The 27,947-nt window shown below is 33.3% G+C and overlaps 1 protein-coding gene across 2 annotated transcripts in view; it reads left to right on the top strand.

Annotated features, from left to right (window-relative positions):
* The window catches only part of LOC114329841 (chromobox protein homolog 1), a 38,227-nt gene extending 21,295 nt beyond the window's left edge, over positions 1-16,932 (top strand). For both annotated transcript variants that reach the window (XM_050655827.1, XM_028279098.2), the window contains exon 3: positions 14,215-16,932. In XM_050655827.1, coding sequence (XP_050511784.1) covers positions 14,215-14,372 — 158 coding nt within the window. In that variant the 3' untranslated portion in view covers positions 14,373-16,932. The remainder of the gene's footprint in view (positions 1-14,214) is intronic.
* Positions 16,933-27,947: the final 11,015 nt, after the last annotated feature.

Here is a 27,947-nt window from a genome sequence, read left to right as displayed (position 1 = left end):
AAACGCTCATATGGTATTCATTGATCTTGAGAAAGCATATGGAGTTCCTCGATTCTGTGGTGGGCACTCGATAAGAAAGGAGCCCTGGTGACTATGTAAAGATTGTGCGAGATATGTATGAGGGAGTAACGACTAGTGGTAGGACAGCTGTGGGAGAGATAAATGGGGTGTGATAAATTTCAAGAAGAAGATAAATTTCATGTGAAAGTAGGATATACTCTTTCTCAGAGACTTCTTTCAGTGCGTGACCGTTTTTCGATTTATTTCTAACGCATTAAGTTGGAAGTGACAGAAAAAAAGGTATGTCCGTGAATATACCCATTTGTAACATTTATTCTAGTTGTTGATAGATGGCGCTATAATAAAAAAAATGATTTACGTATTGTCTATCCTCTTCAGCCCAAAGAAAAAAGTTTTTATTATTTTATTAATATTTTCTATTTTCTCTCCTCATTTGTGAAAACAATAAACGAAAATCTATAAAAACTATAAAAAAATTATTTGACACACATAATATGACAGGTTCAGCATGATGGACATCAGGATTTAACTTTCATATAATTTAAGTATGAAACTGAAAAAACATTCTGGTTCAGGAGAAATAGACATACATTTTGCATTTTGTACAAAAGAATCTCGTTTTCTTAGTGCATCCAAGAGGTTTAGGCAACGCGATAAGAATTTCTATTGCTGACAGAGCTTATTGGGAAATGGTCATTACTGGTTTTTCTTACATCTATAGGCGGTAACTGGAAAACTGTAGACTTTTTACAGGAGTTATGGGAACTTCATCTTCAGATGTCTCTGGTTCTCTTGAAATAGACGCACTAGCTTGCCTCCCACTTGCAGGCTTACCACCTAGAGCTAGTGACCTTCGAACATACATCTTAAATTCCTATAAATCCATTTCCTTTGATCATTATCGCTATCTTCACTGACTAAAAAATCGTTATCTGTCAAAATAGCCTCCAATTCACGTTCCATCAATATCCTTTTACTATTTGTAACTAAACTTAAAAAACGTAAGTATGGTAACATATTTTGCTAACTAAGTCCCAATGTCCAAAATGCTGGACAAAAAGTTTAGAGGACCCCTGACGTGTCCAGTTGTAATTATTTTCAAATATATATTTACCACAAATACCTCCAATCATCAAGTAACATACATTAAAAACAATCAATACTGTAAAATACAGAAAAACACTGCAACTTACTTTATTTTTGTGGAGCCACCATCATAACTTAAAAAAATTTCACCACATGTAACAACAAACTACCGAGGTAGACGCTGTTGTCAAATTTTTGAAACGAGTAAATTTGACTTATAAATAGGAAGTCCAATATGCTTTCAATATAGGACGCAGCGATGCTCAACCCGAATAGTCACTGTGTAATAAATTAGTAAACATTGTCCAGCTGGCTGGACCTATGGACTTAGGAGGCTATATGACTATAATCTGTACAATAATTTATACGATTATACAAATCAAAGAACATACCTTTTTATAATTGCAATAAACACGATTGATTTGCTTTTATACCAAATTTCAAAAAAGGGCAATAACCTTTTCATATTTGGCTGATTATGATTCTGACAACTGTCAGATTTCACTAAAATGTCATTCAATGATTCCGTACATTCTTAAAACCATTAAAGTCAAAATTAATTACAGTGTAAAATACTGAGAAGAACTTTATATTTTATTCGTATAGATATGTAATGGGTTAAATAATTTTTTCCAATTATAGCGACATCTGTCAACAACTAGAACAAATGTTATAAATGTCTATAATCACGGACGTACCTTTTTTTCTGTCACTTGTGACGTAATGAAAAAAGCCTGAGAAGCACCATAACAGCAAAAAAAAACTACAAGGTAACATCCCATGGTGCTTAATGTATGCTGATGTTTTAGTGCTAGTAGGAAATAGTGAAAGAGACTTAGAACAAAAACAAAAACTGGAACAGTGGTGACAAGCTCTGGAGGAAAAATATTTAAAACTTAGTAGGACAAAAACAGAGTATCTGGAATGTTCATTTAAAGATGTGAGTTCTACAAATAAAATGATATCTTTGTATGGTGAAATGATTGTGAAAAGCGAGAGTTTTAAGTACCTAGGATCGGTATTACAGATTTAATACCGATAGTAGTAATGGGGAAATGGATTCAGATGCATGCAATAGAATTAGGGTTGGATGGATGAAATGGAAGGAAGCGATGGAATGGTGTGTTGTTTTGTGACAGAAAAATTTCAATGAAGCTGAAGGGAATATTCTATAAAACAGCCATAAGACCGGCTATGATGTACGGAACTGAATGTTATGCAGTGAAAAAGAAAGAGGAACAACGAATGCATGTGGCGGAAATGAAAATTCTTAGATGGATGAGTGAAGTGACAAAAAAGGATAAAATTAAAAATGAGTAGGGGAAGTCAAGGTGTGGCACCAATTGATGCCAAAATGAGAGAGCATAGGTTAAGATGGTTTGGTAATGTTCAACGTCGAAACACTAATCACCCAATACGAAGAATTGCTGAAATGCAGATTCCTGGAAGGAGTTGGAGAGGAAGACCAAAGAAGACCTGGGGGAGACGCTTAGGCAGGACATGCTAGTAAAGAGGATTAATATTGATATGACCCAAGATATAATTGTATGGAGAAATGTAATTAGGGAAGTCGACCCCGCATAGGGATAAGGCAAAGAGAATGATGATGATGATGATGTAGAATAGCTGAAAAGATACCTAACAGAAAAAAGCAAACCTGTAAAGCTATTTTTACAGTATGAAATTTTCATGCTACGCAAGAGCTGGATTATGTAACTGTGCCTGCCAACGTGGTATTTACAAGCAATATCTCTGCTAGACGAAATATTAGATTGTGTTCTATTTTTCATGCTATTTTGATGCAAGTTGTTGGCAATATAGCAAAATGTATAGTTTAAAATAAAACTTAACGCCTTATTGTGTAAGTTTAAATCTTATTTATTGGATGTAATAATTTGTGATTTATATTTGAATATATTTAATGCTGGACTTAAATTTCCAATATCTAAAGTTAATGGTTTTGAGCGGCGCAGGATAGACAGGGTTGTAAACAAGGGGAGGGTATCTATGTTCAGCAGTGGACTTTTGAGGCTGGATGATGAATGTTTTGATATATTTTTTCTCTTGGCAACAATGAAAGTGGTATCTAAAATTACATAAGAAATAGCTGTGATGTGAACATATCAGACTAGGCAAGAGATATGCCATGCAAGACGGACTTGCATAGCATGAGACTTGCATGACCTACAGTAGGAAAAATGAAAGAATACCCATGAACGAACATATAAAACACGCTGTATTTTCCTGTCACCGTGTCACACAAAAAATTGGCCAACGCAAGTACATGTAATAATTATTATTTGCGCTGTATATGTACTTGCGCTGGGCAATTTTCTTTGTCACACGGTGAAAGGAAAATACAGCGTGTTTTATATGTTCGTTCATGGGTACTCTTTCATTTTTCCGACTGTAGATGTACCTAAAGCTGCTGTTATACATACATAGGCCAGCAAATGAAGCATTTTGGCTCGCAATTTTTTCGTCCAGCATGTATTTACTTGAAATTTTCGCAGAAAGTAGGAAATAGTGAAAGGATCATTTTCTATATCATGCCGCTGTACGCTAAAACCTTGGGGGTGATTGCCACCCCATCTCGGGGGTGGGAATGTTTAATTACATTTTAACCATGTAAATCGATGTAACTAGTGATTCTAAGAAAAAAATGTTTTTACATTTTCTTCGTAAAACTAATATTTTTCGAGTTATTCGCGGTTGACAGTAACAGTTTTTCGACGAAAAAATCCACCTTTTTGAGGGTTTTTTCAGAATAACTCGAAAAATATGCATTTAATAAAAAAAACTATATATATCAAAATTGTATCTTTTGGTAACACAACCCAAATTATTTTTCTATAATATTTTTACGACCAATACGAACCGAGATACAGCATGTTAAAGGTTAGCTTTTTTCGTGAAATGCACAATTTGAAATATTCAGTGCCGAAAAACTTTGCATTTTTCGAGGAAAACTGAGATAATATTTTTCAAGCATACAATTAGACCTTTAAAAAAATAATAAAAAGTTTCTAGCATAAAAATTGAGCGACTTATGATCAAAAAAAGGTAGGTGCCTGCTTTTCTCTACGAAAACCTCTTCACCTTTCTGTAATTCCTTTTATATTTGCATTATAAATACACCCAAGAAGTGTGACATATTTAAAAGGCCTAATTTTGGAAACATTGGAGTTTAAAGAAAAATAGATTTTTTGCAATTTCGTATTTTTCACCTTTTTCTTCAAAATATCTCGGAAAATACTGGAGACACGAAAAAAAATGATAGATTACTAAATTGTAGCTTTTTTAATAACTAAAATTTTCTTGTGCATATATTTTCATTACAGTGAATAGTACACCCCCTTATTCGAGCCCTTTAAACCCACCCCAATTAAAAACTACGGGATCTTATGGAATTTAATTTACATAGTCTTATAGCTCTTCAAAAATCCTATAAAATCATTTTTGAAAAAACTTTTTATCGCCAAAAATGAAGGAGCTATGTTTATAACACGAATTTTTGTTTTCGAAAAATTTGAATAGTCTGCTTAATATAGCATTTTCAATGTATGTATAATACCACAGAACCGATTCGTATACTGGAAGATGAATAAAAAACTACAGTGGAGTCCCGATATAACGAACCCTGATATAAAGAATTCCCCGATATATCTAACGAATTTTTTTAAATCTCCTTCAAACGTCCATAACACTCAATGTAAAAAATACCTCTATATAATGAATTATATCGATTTTAACCCTCGATATAACGAATTTTTACGATTTGCGGAAATAAATTAAAACCCCTGTATAATGAATATTAAGTGTAGCTAACCCCTATACAGGGTGTCCCGAAAAGATTGGTCATAAATTATACCACAGATTCTAGGGTCAAAAATAGGTTGATTTAACCTCACTTACCTATTTACAATAGTCCACACAAAAAAAGTTACAACCCTTTGAATTTACAAAAATGAAAATCGATTTTTTTTCATATATCGAAAACTCAGACATTTTTTATTGAAAATGAACATGACGCATTCTTATGGCAGCATCATCTTAAAAAAAAATTAAAGTGAAATTTGTGCACCCCATTAAAATTTTATGGGGGTTTTGTTCCCTTAAACCCCCCCAAACTTTTGTGTACGTTCCAATTAAATTATTATTGTGGCACCATTAGTTAAACACAATGATTTTAAAACTTTTTTGCCTCTTAGTCCTTTTTCGATAAGCCAGTGTTTATTGAGATATTTTGAATATTTTTCGAATCCACCACATATTTGTATATGGTAAAGTACGATTATACACTATTATACAGTCTGTTAATAATCTGAAAATTTATTTATAATTTACATTTTTAGGTATATTTTGAAAAAGAAGCCACATCTCGATAAAAAGTGACTTATCAAAAAAAGACTAAGAGGCAAAAAAGTTTTAAAAATACTGTGTTTAACTAGTGGTACCATAAAAATAGCTTAATTGTAACGTGTACAAACATTTGGGGGGTTAAAAGGAACAAAACCCCCAAAAAATTTTTATGTAAACATATTATAAAAGAAGCAGCATCTCGACAAAAACTGGCTTATCGAAAAAATACCAAGAGGCAAAAAAGTTTTAAAAATGGTGTGGTTAACTGATGGTACCACAATAATGAATTAATTGAAACGTACACAAAAGTTTGGGGGGGGGGGTTTAAGGGAACAAAACCCCCATAAAATTTTTATAGGGCGGACAAATTTCACTATAATTTTGTTTTAAGATGTTCCTGCCATAAGAATGAAACACGTCCATTTTCAATAAAAAATCTCTAATAGTTTTCGATATATTGAAAAAAATCGATTTTTATTTTGTAAGTTCAAAGGGCTGTAACTTTTTTTATGAGCACATTTGTACTAAGGTAAGTTAGGTTCAACCGAACTATTTTTGACCCCAGAATCTGTGGTATAATTTATGACCAATCTTTTCGGGACACCCTGTATAACGCACACAAACCCTGTATTACGCATTTTTCCGTTCCAAACCTCGGTTTAGCGTAGTTGAGTATAGATAGTGGCGACTCACAGACAAGTCGAGACATGAAAACAATCGGACCTACTTCCTGCTCCCTACCCTACAACCATCAATCAGTCGAAACGTCAATAAAAATCATTTTTTAATAATATTGTGGCTTATTTCCCATTATAAATAGTTAAAACATCAATCAGTCAGTGCAGCATTGACGCTGGTGTTTGTTTACACTTTGATTAATACCTAGTGTACTCCTAGAGTACACTCCTGTACTATTCAGATTAAAGAACCCCTTTTTAACGAATATTGGGCGCATTTAACCTCGATACAGCGAACCCCGTTATTGAAAAATTCTCGATATACCAAATTTTCTTTCGGACCCTACAGATTCGTTATACCGAGGTTCTACTGTAGTTGTATTTGTACATATTTGTAAATTCGTATTTTTGTGTAAATAAATGTTTTTGTAATTCTTTAATTCTACTTTTTTTTCTGTATAGATCTATTAAATTATCTATTTATAAAAATTGCAGTGTTATTAAGGGTGGTTTTTAAGGGTTGAAATATTATGATATTATATCCTTTAGCATAAAACAATCATTATTTAACCAATCAAAACCAAATGTTACCCATATTAAAGTTTACAATGTTTTTATATAATTTTTGACAATAAGGGGTAGTTTACACCAGTGCCGGCTAGTCCTAAGAAGCCACGGAGCTATGGCACTGGCTCTGAAAAACGGAGCTATCGGAAAATATATTGATCAGTAAAAATACATATTTTTACTATGCTTTTTGGTTTTTGAAGTTATACTTCTTTAGGCGCGATTTCATTGAGGGTGAAATTTTAATAATCTTGGCGCATGCGCACACCGACAGTATGGTATTAGTCGTTATACGGGCTCTGATTGGGTGTTGAAATGATCTGTCAATAATTGTTCAATATGGAGGTTATCGGTGTAAACAAAAATATTGTATATATTAGTTTTTATTGTTGTGAGGACAGAAATAAAATAAAATTTATAATTATAGTGACTTTTTAAATAGTTTTGAAAAGCCGCAGGTACGTAATTCTAAATGTTTTAGTTGTATTCCAATAAAAAATTATCTTCATACCTATCTATTTGGAAAATGTAAAAAAATAATGTACCTAGTTACCTATTAGTAGGCAATGCTTTAATTTACATAATCTGATTACGAACAAACTTTCTACAAATCTTCATCTAATATATCGTTTTCTTACTCTATATTTTGTTGTATTTTAATTCGACAAAAATCAAACTAATAATTTAATTAAATTCATATAAATAAACAAAATGTCAAAAAGTTTATGGTGTAAACGTTTAGTTTGTGTATATTCCCACATGACGTATACGCTAAGGTGGTCCAGTGGAAAATCGCTTCGACATTCTTACGGCGCGATAGACGTGAAGTGGGTTCAATCCCCAAGCAAGTTATTTTTTTATTTTTTTTTATAGATTTTATAATTGTAAGTATATTATTATTATAATTTTTTTCAGAAAATACGTATTTAATTAAAATTTTTGGCAACAATTATTGTTCAGAAATCATTTGTGGCATTTTTCAATGTGTTTGTGTGTGTTTTATTCTTTTATTTTTTTAATTTTTGGTATTGTTTTAATAAAAATTTTTGGAAAGTAGTAGAGAAACTGTTTAAAGTATATTGATTTCGATGAAATCATATAATAGAAGTATAACTTCTTACGTGCGTACAAAGTACACACATTCTTTTTTTTTAATATCAATGTATTATCTACATACATTATTTATCATTACCTATGTAATTTAATCTCCACGAAAAAACATGTAATTCATGTGACTTAACTCTGCCCGAGCACCATTCCGTATGGCTCGAGATTTGACTTAAACAGTATAGGAAAAGGGAGACGCGGTCAGCGTACAACCAACGCCGGTGCTTATGAGATTCCGAGCCAGGCAAACTTTGGCTCGAGTGTGTTTTAGAATGTGATTTTGCCAGTGTATTAGAATGGTTTTCGCTTATCTAGGTATAACCAGAGAATCGAGTGTTTGCTCTGTTTAAATTTTGCTGTTTAGTGAAGAAATTAGCTGTTTGTTAGTGAAAACTCACTCGCTGGACGAGAAAATTCAAATCAAGGAACTTGGTAGACCACTTCCAGATTTAAATATATCAATTACGCAGAAAGCTTCAACATCTAGCTCTTCAAATTTTAAAGGCCGTTTAAGGAAGTTCAATAGAAATATATAGTTATTCAAAAAATAGCTTAATTTGTGGATGTGATGAAAAAATGCATTTTTCTGTTTCGTGTGTGTTTTGTCTGGGAGTGATTCTACATGGGCAAGACATGGTGTCGTTGATTTAGTGCATACCTATTTACGAAAAAATAAAAACTCATGAAAATAGCAAGGAACAGTTTAAAAAGCATTTAGCAGTTAGCATTTAAAAATACTAAAGTATGCTTCTTTTCATGAGCATTTTTCAGTGCGTCACAAATGATAGAAAAAAAGGTAAGTCCGTGATAATATACATTTTAGTGACATGACATTTTAGTTAAATCTGACAGTTGTCACATTTTATTTGCAATTTGGCATAAAATCAAATGAATTGTGTTTATTGCATTTATAAAATGGTATTTTCTTTCATTTGTATAGTCTTATAAATTGTTCAGATTATATGCGTATATATATTATATAATTCGCAAATTATTTTATTTTCGATTATGGCGCCATCTATTGACAACTAGAATAAATGTTACCGACGAAATGTAATCACCGACGTGCGTTTTTTTCTGTCACATACAATTTAATGCGTTAGAAAGAAATAGAAAAACTTTGACGCACTGAAAAATCCTCATGAGAAAAATGCATAGTACGTTACCTATTGTTAATAGTTTGTTAGTCTTGTTCTTGTTGTTGGTTTGTTATGACATAATATCGTTAATCTTTGCCTTATTTTAATAATTCTTTATCCATGCGATCATCTATTTATACATAAATGCTAATTTTAAAGATAGTGCGTCAAAAAGCGAAAAATCCTTTTTCATCCAGTACCCGTCAAATTTACTTATTAAGTTGTGTAAAGAGTAAATTTACCTACGGTAAATTTATCTACTTGTGCTCCGCCTCGTTTAGTGGTCACGAGCCGCCACTGGTTTACACCCCTAAAAATAATCAATGCCCTTGAGCATGATATAGAATATGAAGTACAGGGTGAGATGATCCTCATCCCAAAGTTTTATGTAAATCGATGCAAGCCGAAATTATTCTTTTAGGATAAGTCAGTTTTTTATATAGGGTGTCCCAAAAGTAGTGGAACGGTCGAATATTTCGCGAACTAAACATCGGATCGAAAAACTGAAAAATACGTGTTCAATCATTTTTAAAAATCTACCCAATGACACCAAACACCAACCCCCACTACACCCCCTGGAGGTGGGGTGGGGGGTAACTTTAAAATCTCAAATGGAAACCCCTAGTTTTTCATGCAGATTTGGATTCTTTACGTAAAAGTAAGCAACTTTTATTCAAGACATTTTTTCGAACTGTGGATAGATGGCGCTATAATTGGGAAAAACCATTTATCCTGATCCATCCATCCAATGGCACTACAGCCCAAATCGAGCCTTGGCCTCCTTCAATAAGCTTCTCCAATCATTTCGATTTACCGCTGTTCTTTTCCATGAACACGTTCCCAGAAAGTTCCTGGCATCCTCATCGACTTCGTCTTCCCATCTCTTTTTAGGTCTTCCAACAGGTCTTCTTCCCTGCATTTTTGCATTCAGCAATTTTCTGGGGATTCTATTCTCATGCATGCGGACCACGTGCCCTGCCCACCGTAATCTCTGCAGTTTAGTGTGTTGTGCTAGAGTTGGTTCGCTATATTGCTCGTATATTTCTCTATTATACCTAATTCGCCAGTTGTTATTTTCACTTATTGGGCCCAGTATCCTACGTAATACTTTTCTTTCAAACACATCTAATGCATTGGCAGATTTCTGTGTCACCACCCATGTTTCGCAGCCATAACTTACTATGGGCCTGATTATTGTTTTATATACCCGGAGTTTTGTTTTCCGGTGTACGTCTCGCGATTTGAATATGTGGCCCATCGCGAAATAGGCTTTATTTGCCAGCACAAGCCTTCTATTTATTTCCGGTTCTTCTTCATTGCTTGCAGCCAGATCCATTCCTAGGTACGTGAATCTATTCACATGTTCTATATCGTCAATAAAGTGTTGTTGCGCCGGTCTATTTGATCTGGTTTGTATGAGTAGTTTTGTTTTATTTGTGTTTATTGCTAGCCCTACTGCTTCTGCACTCTATTTCAACTCAACGTAGGTTTCTTCCGCTGCATTCATTGTTCTGCTCATTATGTTTATATCATCCGCGTATGCTGCTAATTGGGTAGATTTGTTTGAAAGTATGTTATTTCCGCTTACCGTCAACTGTCTAATTACATATTCAAGAACAAGATTAAAAAGCGTTGGAGCCAGTCCGTCGCCTTGTTTCAGTCCTTGCGTTATCGTAAACGCATCAGTGATCTGTCCTTGAATACATACTTGTGCTTCTGTTTCTGTCATTGTCATTTGCACTAGTCGTATTAATTTTGATGGTATGCCAAATTCTTCCAATATATTAGGTAGAATTGTTCTATCTATTGAATCATAGGCTTGTTTAAAATCTACAAAGAGATTGTAAACGTCCATGTCATATTCCCATGCTTTGGCTAGTATTTGTTTAACTGTAAATAGTTGGTCAATGGTAGATCTATTTTGCCTAAACCCTGCTTGATATTCCCCGATGATTTTTTCCGTGAGAGGTTGAAGTCTTCGATTAAGGATGTTTGTGAATATTTTGTATCCCGAACAAAGTAAAGAGATGCCTCTATAATTCTGACACAACAGTCTGTCTCCTTTTTTATGAATAGGGCAGATTATACTTTTCTTCCATTGTTGGGGGATTTCTTCTTCTATCCATATCTCTCGTATTAGCTGATACATCTGTTGTGTCAAATTCCTTCTTCCTTGCTTGAGTAGTTCTGCCGGTATTTTATCTATTCCCGGTGCTTTATGGCTTTTTTGTATGTGGATTGCCGTTTGGACCTCCTCTAGCGTTGGGGGTCTAGTTAATTCATTTTCTTCTCCATCTTCCCCCAGCTCTTGTTGTTGTACCTCCTGCCGTGCCTGCTGCTGCCTCTGTTGTTGTAATGGTGGTTGTGCCCCTTTGTTTAATACTTCCTTAAAATATGTCATCCAGGTTATCTTAATTTCGTCCATATCGCTAATGATTTCACCCTTCTTATTTTTGCAGAGGCTAGTCTTCGGTTTGTATCCCTGTCTTAAATGTTTAATAAGTTGGTATGCACTACGTGTTTCGTTTTCCTTAAACTCCCTCTCTATGTTTAGTATCCGTTAATTTTCATACTTTCTCTTTTTCTGCCTGCACAGTTTATCTGCTCTTCGTCTTTTGTTCTCAAATTCTGTTTTTCTCTCTCTAGTACGTCTGAGTATGTAATTCTTATGTGCTTCATTTCTTTCCTGTATAGCTTGTTTGCATTCTTCATCGAACCATGTTTCTTCTCTCCGTTGTGTCTTTGTTCCTATGACTTATTTCGCTGTGTTTAGTATGATACTGCTTATGGTGTTCCATTGATTTTCTATTGTGGAGTCTGCTCTGTTTTCTTCTAGTAATTTTTCATCCACTGTTCTCTCAAATATTTCTTGTACCTCAGGGACTTAGTTTTTCTTGTTTTGGATATTTTTCCTTTACCTGTCGACTGATTTTGCATCTAAACCGTGTCTGCACTAGTAGATGGTCTGAGTCACAGCTTGCGCCACGTCTGCTTTTTACATCTAATATACTCGTCGCCATTCTTTTTTCAGTCAGTATATGGTCTATTTGATTTATTGTGTTTCCGTCAGGTGATATCCAAGTGCCCTTGTGTATGTCCCGATGTGGGAAGCATGTCGAACTGATAATCATATTCTTTCCAGCTGCGAAATCTATTAGAAACTGACCATTCTCATTTGTGTCTCTATGCAAACTATGTTTCCCTATTACCCCTATGTACTCTTCTTCTTTTCCGATCTTGGCGTTTGTGTCGCCTATCACCATTTTAATGTCGTTTCTTGGTATTGAGTCATATATTCGTTCTAGATCTTGATAAAAGGCTACCTTAGTGTCTTCTTCCTGTTCATTTGTGGGACAGTGTACATTTATAAGGGTTATGTTAAAGAAATGCGTTTTTATCCTAAGCTTGCAGATTCTTTCATTGATGGCTTGAAAATCTGTTATCAGGTGCTTCATTTTATTATCTACGATAAAGGCTACTCCAAATTCTTTATTTCCTTCATCTTTACCGCTATACAGTATAGTGTGTGTTTTAGTGTCCCGGATACCTTTTCCCAACCATTTAGTTTCTTGTACTGCAGTGATTCCTATTTTATATCTTTTCAGTTCGTGTAGAAGGACCCTCTGTGCTCCTGGTCTATTTAGCGTTCTGACATTCCATGTTCCCAGCATAAATTCCATATTCCGTTGCCAAAGTCGTCGTCTTGATATCCGTCCATTCCAAGGCCTATCTGAAGGTTTCGTAGTAGTACTTTTTTACAAGAATAGGTTACTGGCCTATCGCCCAACCCCCTTTTCGGAGGACCATTTCTCCCTTCCTCGTCAGCCCTGACCCTACTTTCCACTGGGGTGAAATGAGAAACCAAAAAACAGGTTTTTAATATTTTTCGAAAACCTATCGATAAACATCAAAAATACCCTCCAACCCACCCCCTGGAGACGGGGTGGGGAGTAAATTTAAAATCTTAAATAGCAACCCCCACTTTTTATTGCAGATTCGAATTCGTCATGAAAAATTAAGCAACATTTATTCGAAACATTTTTTTAAATTGCTGATAGATGGCGCTAGTAAATCGTATTTTTCCAATAAAGCGCCATCTATCAACAATTCTAAAAAATGTTTCGAATAAATGTTGCTTAATTTTTCATGACGAATCCGAATCTGTAATAAAAAGTGGGTGTTGCTATTTAAGATTTTAAAGTTACCCCCCACCCCACCTCCAGGGGGTGGGTTGGAGGGTCATGTTTAGTGTTGTTCGATAGGTTTTCGGAAAGTATTAAAAACCTTTTTTTTGGTTTCTCATTTGGAAGTGTATTTCTCGAGATATTAGGCCGTTACTATAATTTACCTATGGTATCAGGATAAATAGTTTTTCTCAATTATAGCGCCATCTATCTACAGTTCGAAAAAATGTCTTGAATAAAAGTTGCTTACTTTTACGTAACGAATCCAAATCTGCAAGAAAAACAAGGGGTTTCCATTTGAGATTTTAAAGTTACCCTCCACCCCACCTCCAGGGGGTATAGTGGGGGTTGGTGTTTGGTGTCATTGGATAGATTTTTGAAAATGATTGAACACGTATTTTTCACTTTTTCGACCCGATGTTAAGTTCGCGAAATATTCGACTGTTCCACTACTTTTGGGACACCCTGTATATAGCTCCAACAAGGGTGGTTGTAAGGCTTGAAATATTATGATAAACGTAAAACAATCATTATGTAACTAATAAGAACCAAATGTTGACAATATTAAAGTTTAAAATGTTATTTTATAATTTTTTACAATTAGGGGTAGTTTTCACCCTTAAAAAACCAAAAGCGTACAACGGCTCAATATAGAAAATTAACTAGAGGGTAAAGTGAGCCTAATCCTAAATTTTTGTTCAAATCGATGCTGGACGAAAAAATTGCTTTTTCAGTTTCATTTCCTTGACTAACAAGCAATTTCGATGATATTAAGTAGTGGGTGTTAAAATGGAATGAACTCATTAACAGAATATGAGGAGGATGAGTAAATCACCAAAGGGGACATCGGTGAGTGAGTCGTCTTTGAAGGAGATGAACTGCTGACCTAAGCACGGAGAGGGCAGCTGTATGAAGATAATATATAATTGGCTTAAAATAAGAAAGAAGAAGAGGATTTAACATTTTATTATTCTCTCCTACTTAATGAGTCTATTTTTTCTTTCAAATTGTTTTCTTTATTATTATTACCTTATTTTAAATATTAATATATTTTGTATTTAACATTTTTAGGACAATTAATGTTCCTAATCAAATGGAATGGAACCGATGAAGCAGATCTCGTACCCGCTAAACAGGCTAATATAAGGTGTCCACAGGTTGTCATAAAATTCTATGAAGAAAGGCTTAAATGGCATGCGCCCTCGCTAGAAGATTCAAAAGGCGAGTAGATGTAATGTTTAGATTATATTTTAGGTTTTTAATCATGAAATTGTGAGAAGTTTTAACCAGTGGCGGTTTAACCTAACTTCGGGCCCTGGGCACTAGAGATTTAGGGGGCCCCTTCATTGCTATTCGTTGTCAATTTTTTTAACAAAAAAACACATGAATTAACCTGCTTTATTGTAACTATAAACGTTTATTGTAAAACCCATACATTTTTAAAAATAAAAAAAAAGATTTTTAAAACAAACGAGAAAAATAGCAAACGTAAAAATATTCTAAAAAATACATTTAAAAATATTAAAAAGAACAGAAAGTTCTACAGAACAACACATGACAAACAAAAAATCATATTCTAAAAAATATATAAGACAAAAATTTGCTCACTTTTTTTCTTGACTAGGCATTAGCAAACTGCCATATTAATACTATCAAAATTCAGTTGCTCCACTTCTTCATTTTTTATAATACGGTAGTGATTATGCGTCTAGGTTTTCTTGACATTCTTACCTTCAGTATATGTATCTTTATTCTTTTTAAAGCCAAAAAAGACCGCTCGCTGACGCATTAGAAATTGGTATCGTCAAATAAACTTGCAGTGAAGCTAAAAATTGGCAAAAGTTGCCTTTATATCCTGGATGACACCAAATTTTCAAATGTATTCAAATTTTGGCATAACGTTATAAAATGAATAATTTCATTATGCAAGTTCTCTTTGTTGTTCTGAAGCTATTTCTTTGTGGCATTTTTATAATCAACTATTTTCAATGGGAAATAAGCCACAATTTTACCAAAAAAATGATTTTATTAACGTTTCGAAGCCCAAATCGGGTTTTGTTGTCAAAATACAAAATACTACTAAAATAAACAAAAATGTTGTTGCTAAGTAAAAAAATTCTTCTAATAATTTATTTAATCTGACTCATTTATATTGGCAATTCAGACGTATTTTAAAGTAGAAGACTTTAAAATGATACCGCCAATATTTATGAGTTGCGTTCCTGGGACGACTTTACTAAAAGATAGTTCATTCGATTACATGAAATCAATCCCAACTCAAGAATATCCGTCACAAAAAATCATAGCATGTGATCTGTCTTTAAAAAGACAATCAAATGCAACGATGACAGTAAAATTTTCGCGTTAATAAATAAAGTTCTCTTTGGTTTCATCAACATCTTTCTTATATTCCTCGCATAAAATATTAATTAACTTTTTGACTTCTTCTTTTTTGAGGTGTTCCATCCTATCATTTCATTTCCTCTGGCGAGACTCGTGGGTCGGGTAGGTTCTTGAAAGTAGCATATTGGTTTCCTGTACCAGGAAAAAATGATTTCTTCATCTGTGAACATTCCGAATATATCAACAACTGATTCGTTTTCAAACAGTGAATAATCTGATTCAGGAAATCGTTTCTCGTTATATATGAAATCTCCCGAAACCCAATCCCGGGCTGCAGAAACTTTTGGATATACCATATGAGCAGGTGTAGATAATATAGATATCATTTGTCAAAGAAATATTATATACTGTCGATTTTGACTATTGAATAAGAATATCTTCGCCTATTATAATTCCATCAGCAGTTCTAACTTCTGCATCGGAAAGTAGCTGACGTTAGCTCAAACTTTCCAAATCTCCGCCCTCGTACTCTTCTCCGGAATCCTCATCCGTCAGAGTAGCCGGATCCGGTGGCGCTATATAAACTTCCTCTATAGAGTCATCTATCTCGTGGTATTCTCCAAAGGCTATGTTAATAGCTTCATAAACAGTCGGGTCTCTTTGGAGAACTGCATCAAACCTCTGATATAAAACAACTTAGATACATACTGCATTTGTAAATTCACTTAAGTTCTATAAACACTGTATACTAATACTAATACATACTTCTAAAAAATGTTACTAAAAATACCATACAATGAAAATAAAACATGTGATATATTGCTACAAAATAACTGGAGAATATGCTTACATTACATCCTAGCGTTACAAATATGTAACAGTCAATTAACCTAATAACTTTTTTATTTAAAAAAATATCAAAGCTTTTTTACACAAAAAGTATTTATTTATATCTTCTTATACTATTTGTTTTCTAATATTAACTTTATACAAAATAAGATACTTATAAGTATACTTATATACTTATTCGTTACCAACGAAGTCCATTATTTGAAGCTTTATTTTTTTTATTGTATTTTATCAACGCACAGATTCAAAACAAAGTTCTAAAAAAATCAAGCATTTAAAACAATGTAAACAATATCACCTTCTGACAAGAACTAACCTGTTTTTAACTGAAAATTTGCGACGTATGGGATGGAGGATCCATTTAGATGGCACCACTTTGCTGTTACATAATTGTAACGCTAGGAACTAATAGGTTAATAAAAGGAAAGGTCCCTACGGGCCCCTCCGGTGCCCGGGCCCCTGGGCGCCCACCTCAAGCGCCCAATGGATAAAACGGCACTGGTTTTAACTCTAACCACGAACATTAATTAGTTTATACTTATTGATTACTGGTTTTTAACATTCTGTAAAAATAAAATAAAGAAGTGAATAAGTTAACCTTTTGTTTCTTTTTCTGTAATCTTTGTATTCTCCTAGCCACCTTCTCTGAGGTCTCTATCTACCATAGCTAGTGTAACCAACTCTAAATCTGTCAAATTCGGGACAAGGCTGAAGAATATACCTAAAATCCGGGACTTTTCAATGAAAACCGGGCTATTTCTTTTAAATACAGAAATTTAATATCATTTTATTGATTATTTAACATTATTATGTTGATAGTGATATTTTTGATGGAATTTTCCATGTTTTTGAATCGTCTTTTCAGAAGAGGATAATTATTCAAATACAGAAACAAAAAAAGTCCACAATTTGAGTTTGCGTAGAACTAGAACTATAATACCACGATATAAAATACATGCGTTTTGGATGTGGTATTAGTATTACACTCTAGAAATTGTCGACTTTTTTTCGTCTCACCAATTCAATTGATGTGAATTCTTAGAAGAATAACATTTTCAAAATTGCATTTTACCAAAACGCTGAAAATTCGAATAGCCCGGAAGCATATTTACAGATGCTAACGTGTGTTGACATCAGTTAGGGTTTGGAAAAACAGTACATTTACAAATACACTGGGGTGCAAAATTAACCGGACACCTTAAAAATGGGTCATTTTTGATGTCTCACATTTCCTAAACCTGTTATCCGATTTAAGTGATTTTTTAACATGTTATATCCTTATTCTTTAACAATATCGTATCGTTGTAATAATATTGTTGCTAAACAGCTAAATTTTCATTGTATACCGGGTGTACCAATGAAACTGTGTTTTTTTCTCAAACTTCGCATCACCCTGTGGAATATTCTAGCATTTATAAAATACTCTTTAAACCCAACTATAATCTCATGTTTTCTCAACATTCTGTTTTTTGAGTCATTCGCTTATGTTGGACCGTTAAAAAGTTAGGTACTTTAACAATAGGGAACTTGCATAAATTTTTAAATTCGAAAAAAATGTTATAAATCACAACAGAACATAATTTAAAACATGTATCAAAGATAAAAAAGTTTTGTTTGTCTTTCGTTTGGCCCCTAAAGACGATTAAAAATTCAAATTAAAACAGGTGGTCCAAAATGCGTCGTGACGTCACTTGGTTTTACATTTACATTTTTCCAATAAAGTAAACAGAATTTTAAATTAGACGTTATAAACGTCAGTAGAAAATACATTTATGTGACGTTACAAGTGTTTTTGATCGTTAGACCTATTCATAGAAAATTTGTACTTTTACAAAATGGTTTTATTTTCAATAATAAACCTTCGTTCCTTTCCTTCAAAAACAGTATAAAACTACAATTTTAACAAACTGATATATATTATTACAATGATATACGATAAATGTCATTAGAATATAAATATTTTTGACTTATTCCACGACGATGAGCTTGCCAAATACCCAAGTAGGTGGAGGCCAATAAACTAAAGAAGGAGAAGAAGAACATACCTAAATATAAGGTTGTGTCTAGGTATACGCTAACGTGTACGCAAATAAAAAAGTTAGTGTCAGTGATTTCTTATTTTTTATTTGTTTAGTGTTTGTTTTTAAAGTAACTACGGAGTGTGGACAATTATTTAGTTCTTTTAATGAGTTTAAGAACATTTTAAAATAGTACGAAAAAGATAAGAGACTATAAATTAATATATATTTTTTTTAGTTATAAATGAAATAGTATTACCGTAAAAGATTAAAATAAAAGGAAGACCTAAAGTTTTCACAATAATAATTAACTTGTTCTGAAGCTATTATCCTTGTGGCATTTTTGTAATCAACTATTCTAAATGAGAACTAAGCCACAATTTAACTAAAAAATTGATTTTATTAACGTTTCGACTTCTAAACCGGATGTCGTTGTCAAAATACAAAATATTATTAAATTAAACAAACATGTTGTTGCTTAGTAAAAGATTTTTTTAAATAATTTATTTAATCTGACTAATTTTTGTATTTTGACAATGACATCCGATTTGGACGTCTAAACGTTAATAAAATATTTTTTTTTAGTTAAATTGTGGCTTATTTTGCATTTAGAATAGTTGATTATAATAATTCACTTACGTATAAAAATTATTTTAACAATATTTTGTACCTACATGTCATGTAAACTAAATACATATAATTATTTTGCTAACCTAAATATATACTTTTATATTATACATTGATTTATTACAATTAAGTTTGAAACATCTGAATAGTTCTGCTTCCCTTCCCTTAACAAATATGTTTCTATCAAACAAACACTAAACATATCAAAATAGCATGTACCAAAATATATAGTCACTGCGCAAGCTAAATAATGACGTCACTGGCTTGATGAAGTTTAATTCGCGTCTACCTAACTTTTTTATTTGCGTACACGTTATCGTGTACCTAGACACAGCGAAATATAACTATAATAAAAACTAATGCAAAACTATGTGACGTCACGGGCCGTTTGAACTACTTTATACCGCAGAAGACTTTAAATATGTATTTCTAAGTTATTACGAGTTTTTGAAGCGTGAAATTTTGAAAATCATTTTTAAACAAAACTGAACATTATTATCTAATAAAAAAAATGTGCAAGTTCCCTATTAGCCATGTTTTTCATCAATACAGTGTGTTTCTAAATAAGCATGGTAAACTTCAAGGAGTAATTCTACATTAGAAAATAATGACAGTTTGCTTTATAAACCTATCTCCGCAAATGCTTAGTTTCTGAGATAGAGGGTGTTGACAATTTTTCTTACAAACTGACTATTTATTTATTGCTTTAAAACAGGTTGAGATAGGCAAATGAAATTTGGTGGGTTTTAAGACGTAGTTATTGTTCATTTTTTGACATACAAGTTAGAATTTAATATTCACCATTGGCGCGCATACGGGTAATATGAGCCGTCATATTACCCGTATGCGCGCCAATGGTGAATATTAAATTCTTAATTGTACGTCAAAAATACGTGCAATAATTACGTCTCAAAACCCACCAAATTTCATTTGCATATCTCAACTGGTTTTAAAGTAATAAATAAATCGCCAGTTTGTAAGAACAATTTCAACACCCCCTATCTCAGAAACGAAGCAGTTGCGGACATACCGTTTATAAAGCAAACTGTCATTATTTTTTTCATGCAGAATTACCCTTTAAAGTTTGCCATACTTATTTAAAAACACCCTGTATTGATAAAAAACATGGCTAGTTGTTAAATTAACTTTTTTATGGTCCAATGTAAGCGAATGAAGTAAAAAACAAAATGTTCAGAAAACATGAGGCTACAGTTAGATTTTAATTTCAGTATTTTATAAATGCTAGAATATTCGACAGGGTGTGGTGAACTTTGAGAAAAAAACACAGTTTTATTGGTACACCCGGTATACAATGAAAATTTAATTGTTTAGCAACAATAATATTACAGCGATATTGTTAAAGAATAAGGCTATAACATATTAAAAAATCACTTAATCGGACAGCAGGTTTAGGAAATTCTATACATCAAAAATGACCCACTTTAAGGTGTCCGGTTAATTTTGCACCCCAGTGTATGCACTAACAGATTTGGACACCAGAGTGTTGAAACAAGCTAGCTTTTTTAGTGGATATATGTATGCTTTTTCTCACGAGGATCTTTCAGTGCGTAACAGTTTTTCGATTTCTTTCTAACGCATTAAATTGTATGTGACAGAAAAAACGCACGTCGGTGATTACATTTTGTCGGTGACATTTATAACATTTATTTTAGTTGTCAATAGATGGCGCTATAATCGGAAAAAAATTATTTACGAATTATATACATATCTACAAATATAATCTGTACAGTTTATAAGACTATACTAATAAAAGAAAATACCATTTTATAAATGCAGTAAACACAATTGATTTGTTTTTATGCCAAATTGCAAATAAAATGTGACAACTGTCAGATTTAACTAAAATGTCATGTTAGAAAAAATGTTATAAATGTATATTATCAGGGACTTACCTCTTTTACTATCATTTGTGACGCACTGAAAAATGTTCATGCAAAGAAGCATACATGCATAGATGCGAACGACTATTATTGACATTGATTTTATACAGTGAGGACGTTTCAGTTGGAATAAATTCATTATCTCGAAAAGGTCGATTTTTATTTTTAAATTATGACTTTTTGGCATATATTATATCATACTACTGTCATCATCACTGTGGGCAGTGAAAAAGAAAGAGGAACAACGAATGCATGTGGCGGAAATGAGAATGCTTAGATGGATGAGTGGAGTGACAAAGAAGGATAAAATTAGAAATGAGTATATTAGGGTAAGTCTAGGTGTGGCACCAATTGATGCCAAAATGAGAGAGCATAGGTTAAGATGGTTTGGTCATGTTCAACGTCGAGACGTTAATCACCCAATATGAAGAATAGCTGAAATGCAAATTCCTGAAAGGAGAAGGAGAGGAAGACCAAAGAAGACCTGGGGGAGACGATAAGGCAGGACATGTTGGTAAAGGGGATTAACATTGATATGACCCAAGATAGAATTGTGTGGAGAAATGCAATTAGGGAAGCCGACCCCGCATAGGGATAAGGCAAAGAGAATGATGATGATGACTGTCGTCATCCATCTGGGCGTGATGACGTAATCTATGATTTTTTTAAATGAGAGTAGGGGTTGTGTGATAGCTCATTTGATAGGTTATTCTCTATTCAGTAATATAAACATTAACATAATTATTTATAGAGGGTGTACAAAAACATTTTTTTTACTAAGTTAATTTACACAAAAAGAAGAATGTAAGCAATTTAGTTAATTCAAAATACATTTTACTGTTGTCAGAAGAACATACATAGGTAATGTTTATTTCGGAGATAAACATTGCTGTTCACTTAAAATCAATGTTCAAACTGCTAAGAGAGAGGTGGGTTTATTTAGGTCAAACCGGCAAACAGGTGTATGTTCTCAAAAAAATTGATAGTATGTAAAACAAACTCTTTTGCCTGTTTGGTCTACTTAGAAGTGTGTACAAGTCATACAGTCTTTTTCAATGTTTATTTGTCAAATAAACATTTCTTTCTGTTTTCTGACAGCACGCAAATGTATTTTGAAATAAATGAATTACATACATTCTTCTTTTTGTCTGAATTAATTTAATTCAAAAATTTGTTTTTGGATACCCTGTATAAATTATTATGTTAACGTTTAGAGTACTGAATAGAGAATTAAATAACCTTTCAAATGAACGATCACATGACCCCTACTCTCATTTAAAAAAATCATCGATTACGTTTTCACGCCCAGATGGATGACGTCACTAGTATGATGTATATGCCACAAAGTCATAATTTAAAAATAAAAATCGACTTGTCTCAGGGTGTCTCTTCAATTTCGCCCCTTTTCGAGATAATGAATTTATTCCAACTCAAACGTCCTCACTGTATACCTACCTACTTCTGTGAAAAAATATTTGAGTGATTTAGGTATTAATAAATAATTACACGTTGTTGGGATATAATCAATATAAATATATTAACACAAAAGAACAACATAAAAAATAATATTAGGGTAATGAGCAGATCCATCCTCTTTAGCATTAGGTTGGTTCTGTGTGATGTTTCTCATCAGGTTTATACTTTTTTCCTTTTGTTGCCTTGGTTTGGAAGGACGTCCAGATTGAAAAAAAAAGAAGTAGAAATCTGATAAGAAACATCACACACAACCAACCTAAAAGTCATGGATCAGCCCATTAGCCTAATATTATTTTTTATGTTGTTCTTTTGTGTTAATATATTTATATTGTTCATATCCCAACAACGTTTAATTATCTAAATCATTAGATAATAATTATAATAATTATCATATTATAATAATATAATAATTATCATAATTAATACCTAAATCACTTGAATATTTTTCCACAGAAGTAGGTATATAAACTCACTGTCAATAGCCGTTAGCATCTATGCATGTATAGCCACTAAAAAAGCTAGATGGTTTCAACACTCTGGTGTCCAAATCTGTTAGTATTTGTAAATGTACTGTTTTTCCAAACCTTAACTGATTTCAACACCCTGGTGTCTACACACGCTAGCATCTGTAAATATGTAGCCCGGAAGTCTTGTCCGGGACGCCGGGGCACGACTTCGTAATTCGGGCCATGTCCTGGAGTTTTCGAACTAGTTGGTCACACTAATCAGCATTTCTTTTGTACGTTTTCCGTCTCATAGCAGATCTTTCTCTCCGTCTTCCCGGCTGGCCCTGCCCAGTATTCTTTTCGGCGACCTGTGCTCTCGCATTCTTTGTACAACGCAGGTACCACTATAGGACTCTGTTTTCCAACTTTTTTTGTAATTGAGCATTATACTTCTGTTCCATATCTGTTCTTATTCTGTCCTCTCTGGTGATTTGTAGACATCTTCTCAAAGCCCAGTTCAACTGTACGTATTTTATTTCGTATTGTTGTTGTCATTGGCAATACTTCTGCCCCAAATAGGATAATATTCAGCACTATGCTCTGAAATATCCTATTTTTGTTTTCTTTGGTTAGAGTGTTGTTCCATATCACTCCATGAAGTGCTGTCGTGGCTGTTTTCCCCGTACTATTTTCGTTTCTATATCTTTCATACAAGTACCGTCTCGGTTTATAAGCCGACGATATAAGCTCGCGCCCCTAAATACTTAAAAGTCTTACAACTCTTATAGTCTCTTCTAAACCTAAATTCAAATTAACAAACCTCGGATCCAATGCATAAGTATTCGGTCTTACACATATTTATCTTGAGTCCACATAGCTCATACCATACTATTTCTTTAATTTCCTTATCATACACTCCTGGCCAAAAAAATCGGGGCACCTTAAAAATGGGTCATATTTTATGTGTCGAATCTCCTAAACCTGTTGTCCGATTTAAGTGATTTTTTTAATATGTTATAGCCTTATTATGTAAGAATATGGATGTAGTAATAGTGTTGCTGAACAGGTAAATGTCATTGTATACCGGGTGTAACATTAATACTGTGTTTTTTCCTGAAAGTTCGTAACACCCTGTGGAATATTCTAGCATTTAAAAAATATTGAAATTGCGACAAACTTTAAGGGTTAATTTTGCATGAAAAAATAATGACAGTTTGGTTTATAAACCTATGTCCTCAAATGCTTCGTTTCCGGGATACGGGATGTTGAATTTTTTCATACAAACTGATGATTTATTTATTGCTCTAAAATCGGTTGAGATATGCAAATGAAATTTGGTAGGTTTTAAGAGGTAGTTATTTCACAGTTTTGACATACAACTAAAAATTTTATATTCGCCATTGGCGTACATACAGGTAATATGACCCGTATGCACGCCAATGGTGAATATAAAATACATATAATTGTATGTCAAAAATGCGCAATAACTGACCCTTACAACCCACCAAATTTCATTTACATATCTCAACCGGTTTTAGAGCAATAAATAAATCGTCAGTGTATAAGAAAAAATTTAACATCCGGTATCTCGGAAACGAAGCATTTGCAGACATATGTTTATAAATCAAACTGTCATTATTTTTTCATGCAGAATTACCCCTTAAAGTTTGTCGCACTTATTTAGAAACACCCTGTATTGATGGAGAACATGGCTAGTTGTCAAGTACCTAATTTTTTCATTATCCAACATAAGTGAATGAGTCAAAAAGAAGAATGTTAAGAAAGGCTAAGGCTACAATTAAGTTTTAATTTCAATATTTTTTAAATGCTAGAATATTCCACAGGGTGTGACGAACTTTCAGGAAAAAACACAGTATTATTGTTACATCCGGTAAACAATGACATTTACCTGTTTAGCAACACGATTACTACATCCATATTCTTAGAGAATAAGGCTGTAACATATTAAAAAATCACTAAAATCGGACAACAAGTTTAGGAGATTCGAGACATCAAAAAGACCCATTTTTATGGTGTCCCGATTTTTTTGGCCAGGAGTGTATATTCGATGTCCTCCATGTCTTCTGCAAAAATAACTTGGTCATCAGCGCGAAGTAGTGAATGTTATATATTCTTTTGTACTGGTATGCCCATTGTTCCACATTTTTTATACAATCTTTTTAAAGCCTGATGTATATGTTCAAACGTGTGGGGCTTTTTGTTGCGATAATTGTTTTTGTTATTTCATTGCCTAACTTTATTTGCACCTGTGTTTATTTATACAGTCTTTGTGTTCTATTCACTCAATTCTCTCTAACGTGCATTCTTCTCATTGCTATTAATGATATAGCTTTGGTAACTAATTCACTGACTGGGGTTAACATCATCAGTTATGCGGATGATACCAACATTCTAGTCACAGGAACATCTGATCAAAATTTGCAAAATAAAACTACACAGATACTATCCACCATAAACAGTTATTTCTTATCCAACAAACTAGTTTTGAATGAAGAGAAATTAAAGTACAGTGGAACCCCGATAAGTCGGCCCCCGATAACCCGGAAGTCCGGCTAACCCGGACCGATTTTCATCAGATAAACATTTTGATTTTCAATATTTTGTATTTTTCAATTTAATTGTGGCTTATTTCCAATCAAAATAGTTAATTATCAGACAAACCTTTCAACAATAAAAATGTGTAATATAATATTTGAGAGATAATGTGTACGAGTATGTGTGTAATTTGAACTATACGATATTAAAAATGACTCATAGCACACGCCGCAGAAACAACAGCCACCTGTATGTAGTATATATTCCTTTTTATTTCAAACTGTCAGCATTGTTTAGGAAAGACTATTTAAAAAATTCTTTTATAAACAATGGTCTTTAGTATTGTGTATCTTGTATTGTTCGCTTCCATTTGCTTACGTTTGGGTTTGGTGTTTTTTTAGTAATCTTAATGAGCAGGTACTGTGCATATTTATAAATATATTTCATGTTATTTCAATTCTAACGGAGTTTATCTATAAGTATACCGTATTTTATTAATTTTTACCATATTCTCCGGCTATCTCGGATTTTCGTTAACCCGGATCGGTCGCGGTCCCGATTAATCCGAGTTATCGAGGTTCCACTGTATATGATTTTCACGTCAAATAATGTATTAAACCATCAAGCCACTATACAAGCAGCAATAGATAAAACAGACTGCACGAAGTTGCTGGGGGTCCTTTTAGACAGTAATTGTAAATGGTCAAACCCCATTTCTAATTTGAAATCCATATTAAGTAGCGCATGTTATGCATTGAGAATTCTTTCACGTCTCTTTAATACATCAATATTAAAAACAGTAGGTATACTTTGCCCATTTTTACTCAATAGCTAAATATGGCATTTAAGTCTGGGGTTGTACCTCTGATGAATTAGAGCAGATATTCGTACTTCAGAAAAGAGCTATTAGGATAATGTATAAAATGAAATTTAAAGATTCTTGTAGAGGCATCTTTAGACAAAACAATATTCTTACAATTCCTGGTCTGTATATATTTTCGTATATAATGTATTTACATTGCAAAATTTATGAATTTAATAAATTTCAATTTAACCATGTTTATTCAACAAGATTCAGAGACAATCACTTTATGCTTCCACAACATCGTTCTGTTTTGTTGGAAGGTAGCACACATTATGCAGCCATAAGTTTCTTTAACAAATTACCAATAGATATACGAATGAATTTACATCAGCCAAACTTTCGGAGGTGTGTACATCAATACGTCTGTAACTTTGACTTGTCTCATACATGTACTTTGTATAATGTCGCATGTGATCAATAAATTTGACTTGTCTTGACTTCCTACAGTTATTTCTTGAGCACGCTATCGTATGCTTTCTCCAAGTCGATAAAGGTCATATGTGTTTCAATATTCTTCTCTTTGTTCTTTCCTATCCCCTTCTTTCCAATCTGTATATTTTGTATTTTCCACATAGTAGTTCTCGCCAATTAGGTTATGTCGATGACATACACTTTCGTTGGTTTACTTAGGAATTCATAAAAACCGTAGAGGAAACTTTAACATTTGATGTACAAGTTCTTATTCTTCTGTTTGTGCAAACATGGCTGCCTGTTTTTTTCAATTTTTTTCCAGTAAGTTGTCGTTTCATCGTTTTCGTGGTCTTTCTATTGGGGAACTGTCCCTCGCCATACTATTTGCTGTCATTCAGATTATGTGGTCGTTACATTCTACTCTTCTGTTTCTTACCCAGGTTATTAATGTTTTTCACCTTACATCTCTGTCATATCTGTACTTCTAACTCTGTCCCATAGTGTCTTACCTTCGATATTTCGAAGGGTTTTCATCTCTGGTATTTCTAGCATTATTTTTGTCCTCTCTGTGCCAGATCGTATTTCTGCCGCGTAGGTATGTCATTGGTCTGATGACTCTTGTAAATTCTACCTTTCGTTTCTTTTCTGATATTTTTATTTCCATATTGTTTCCTTCAGGAAACCTGCGGCTCTGTTCTATTCACTTGATCTTCCAGTTCTGTTTTGAGTTTTCCGTAGCTAGTGTGATGTCTAGATATTTAAACTCCATCGATTGTTGTATTATCTGACCCTCCGCTCTAATTCACATCTTATTAGATTTGCTGTTATAACTATGCAGTTTCATCTCTGCTGTTTCTAGCATTCTTTTTGCCGCTTATGTCATTATTTATCTGATGACTGTTTTGTAAACTCAGTCTTTCATTTCTTTTCCGTTATCTTTATTTCCCCATATTGTTTCATTCACGCCACACGCGGCTTTGTTTTCTCTGTTCACTTGATCTTCCACCTCTGTTTTGAGCTTTCCCTAGCTAGACAGTGTGATGCCTAGATATTTAAACTCCATTACTTAAATTGTTCCATTATCTGACCCTACAGCTCTAATTTACATCTTAGTAGATTTGCTCGTTATAACCATGAATTTTTCCTTTTTGGGGAAAATTAACCTGTTAAATTTTCTGGCGATTATACAGGGTGAGTCATGAGGAACTGTACATACTCCTACCTCGTATAGAGGCTCCTATGAGGAATAACAAATGACCATTAAAAAGTGTCTGCTCCCATTGTTTAATAATATACAGGGCGAATTTCGCAT

The sequence above is a fragment of the Diabrotica virgifera genome, chromosome 7 (genome assembly GCF_917563875.1).
Source record: "Diabrotica virgifera virgifera chromosome 7, PGI_DIABVI_V3a".
In the NCBI taxonomy this organism is placed as follows: Eukaryota; Metazoa; Arthropoda; class Insecta; order Coleoptera; family Chrysomelidae; genus Diabrotica; species Diabrotica virgifera.
The sequence above is the reverse complement of the archived record's forward strand: the minus strand, read 5'-3'. Positions and strand labels throughout refer to the sequence as shown.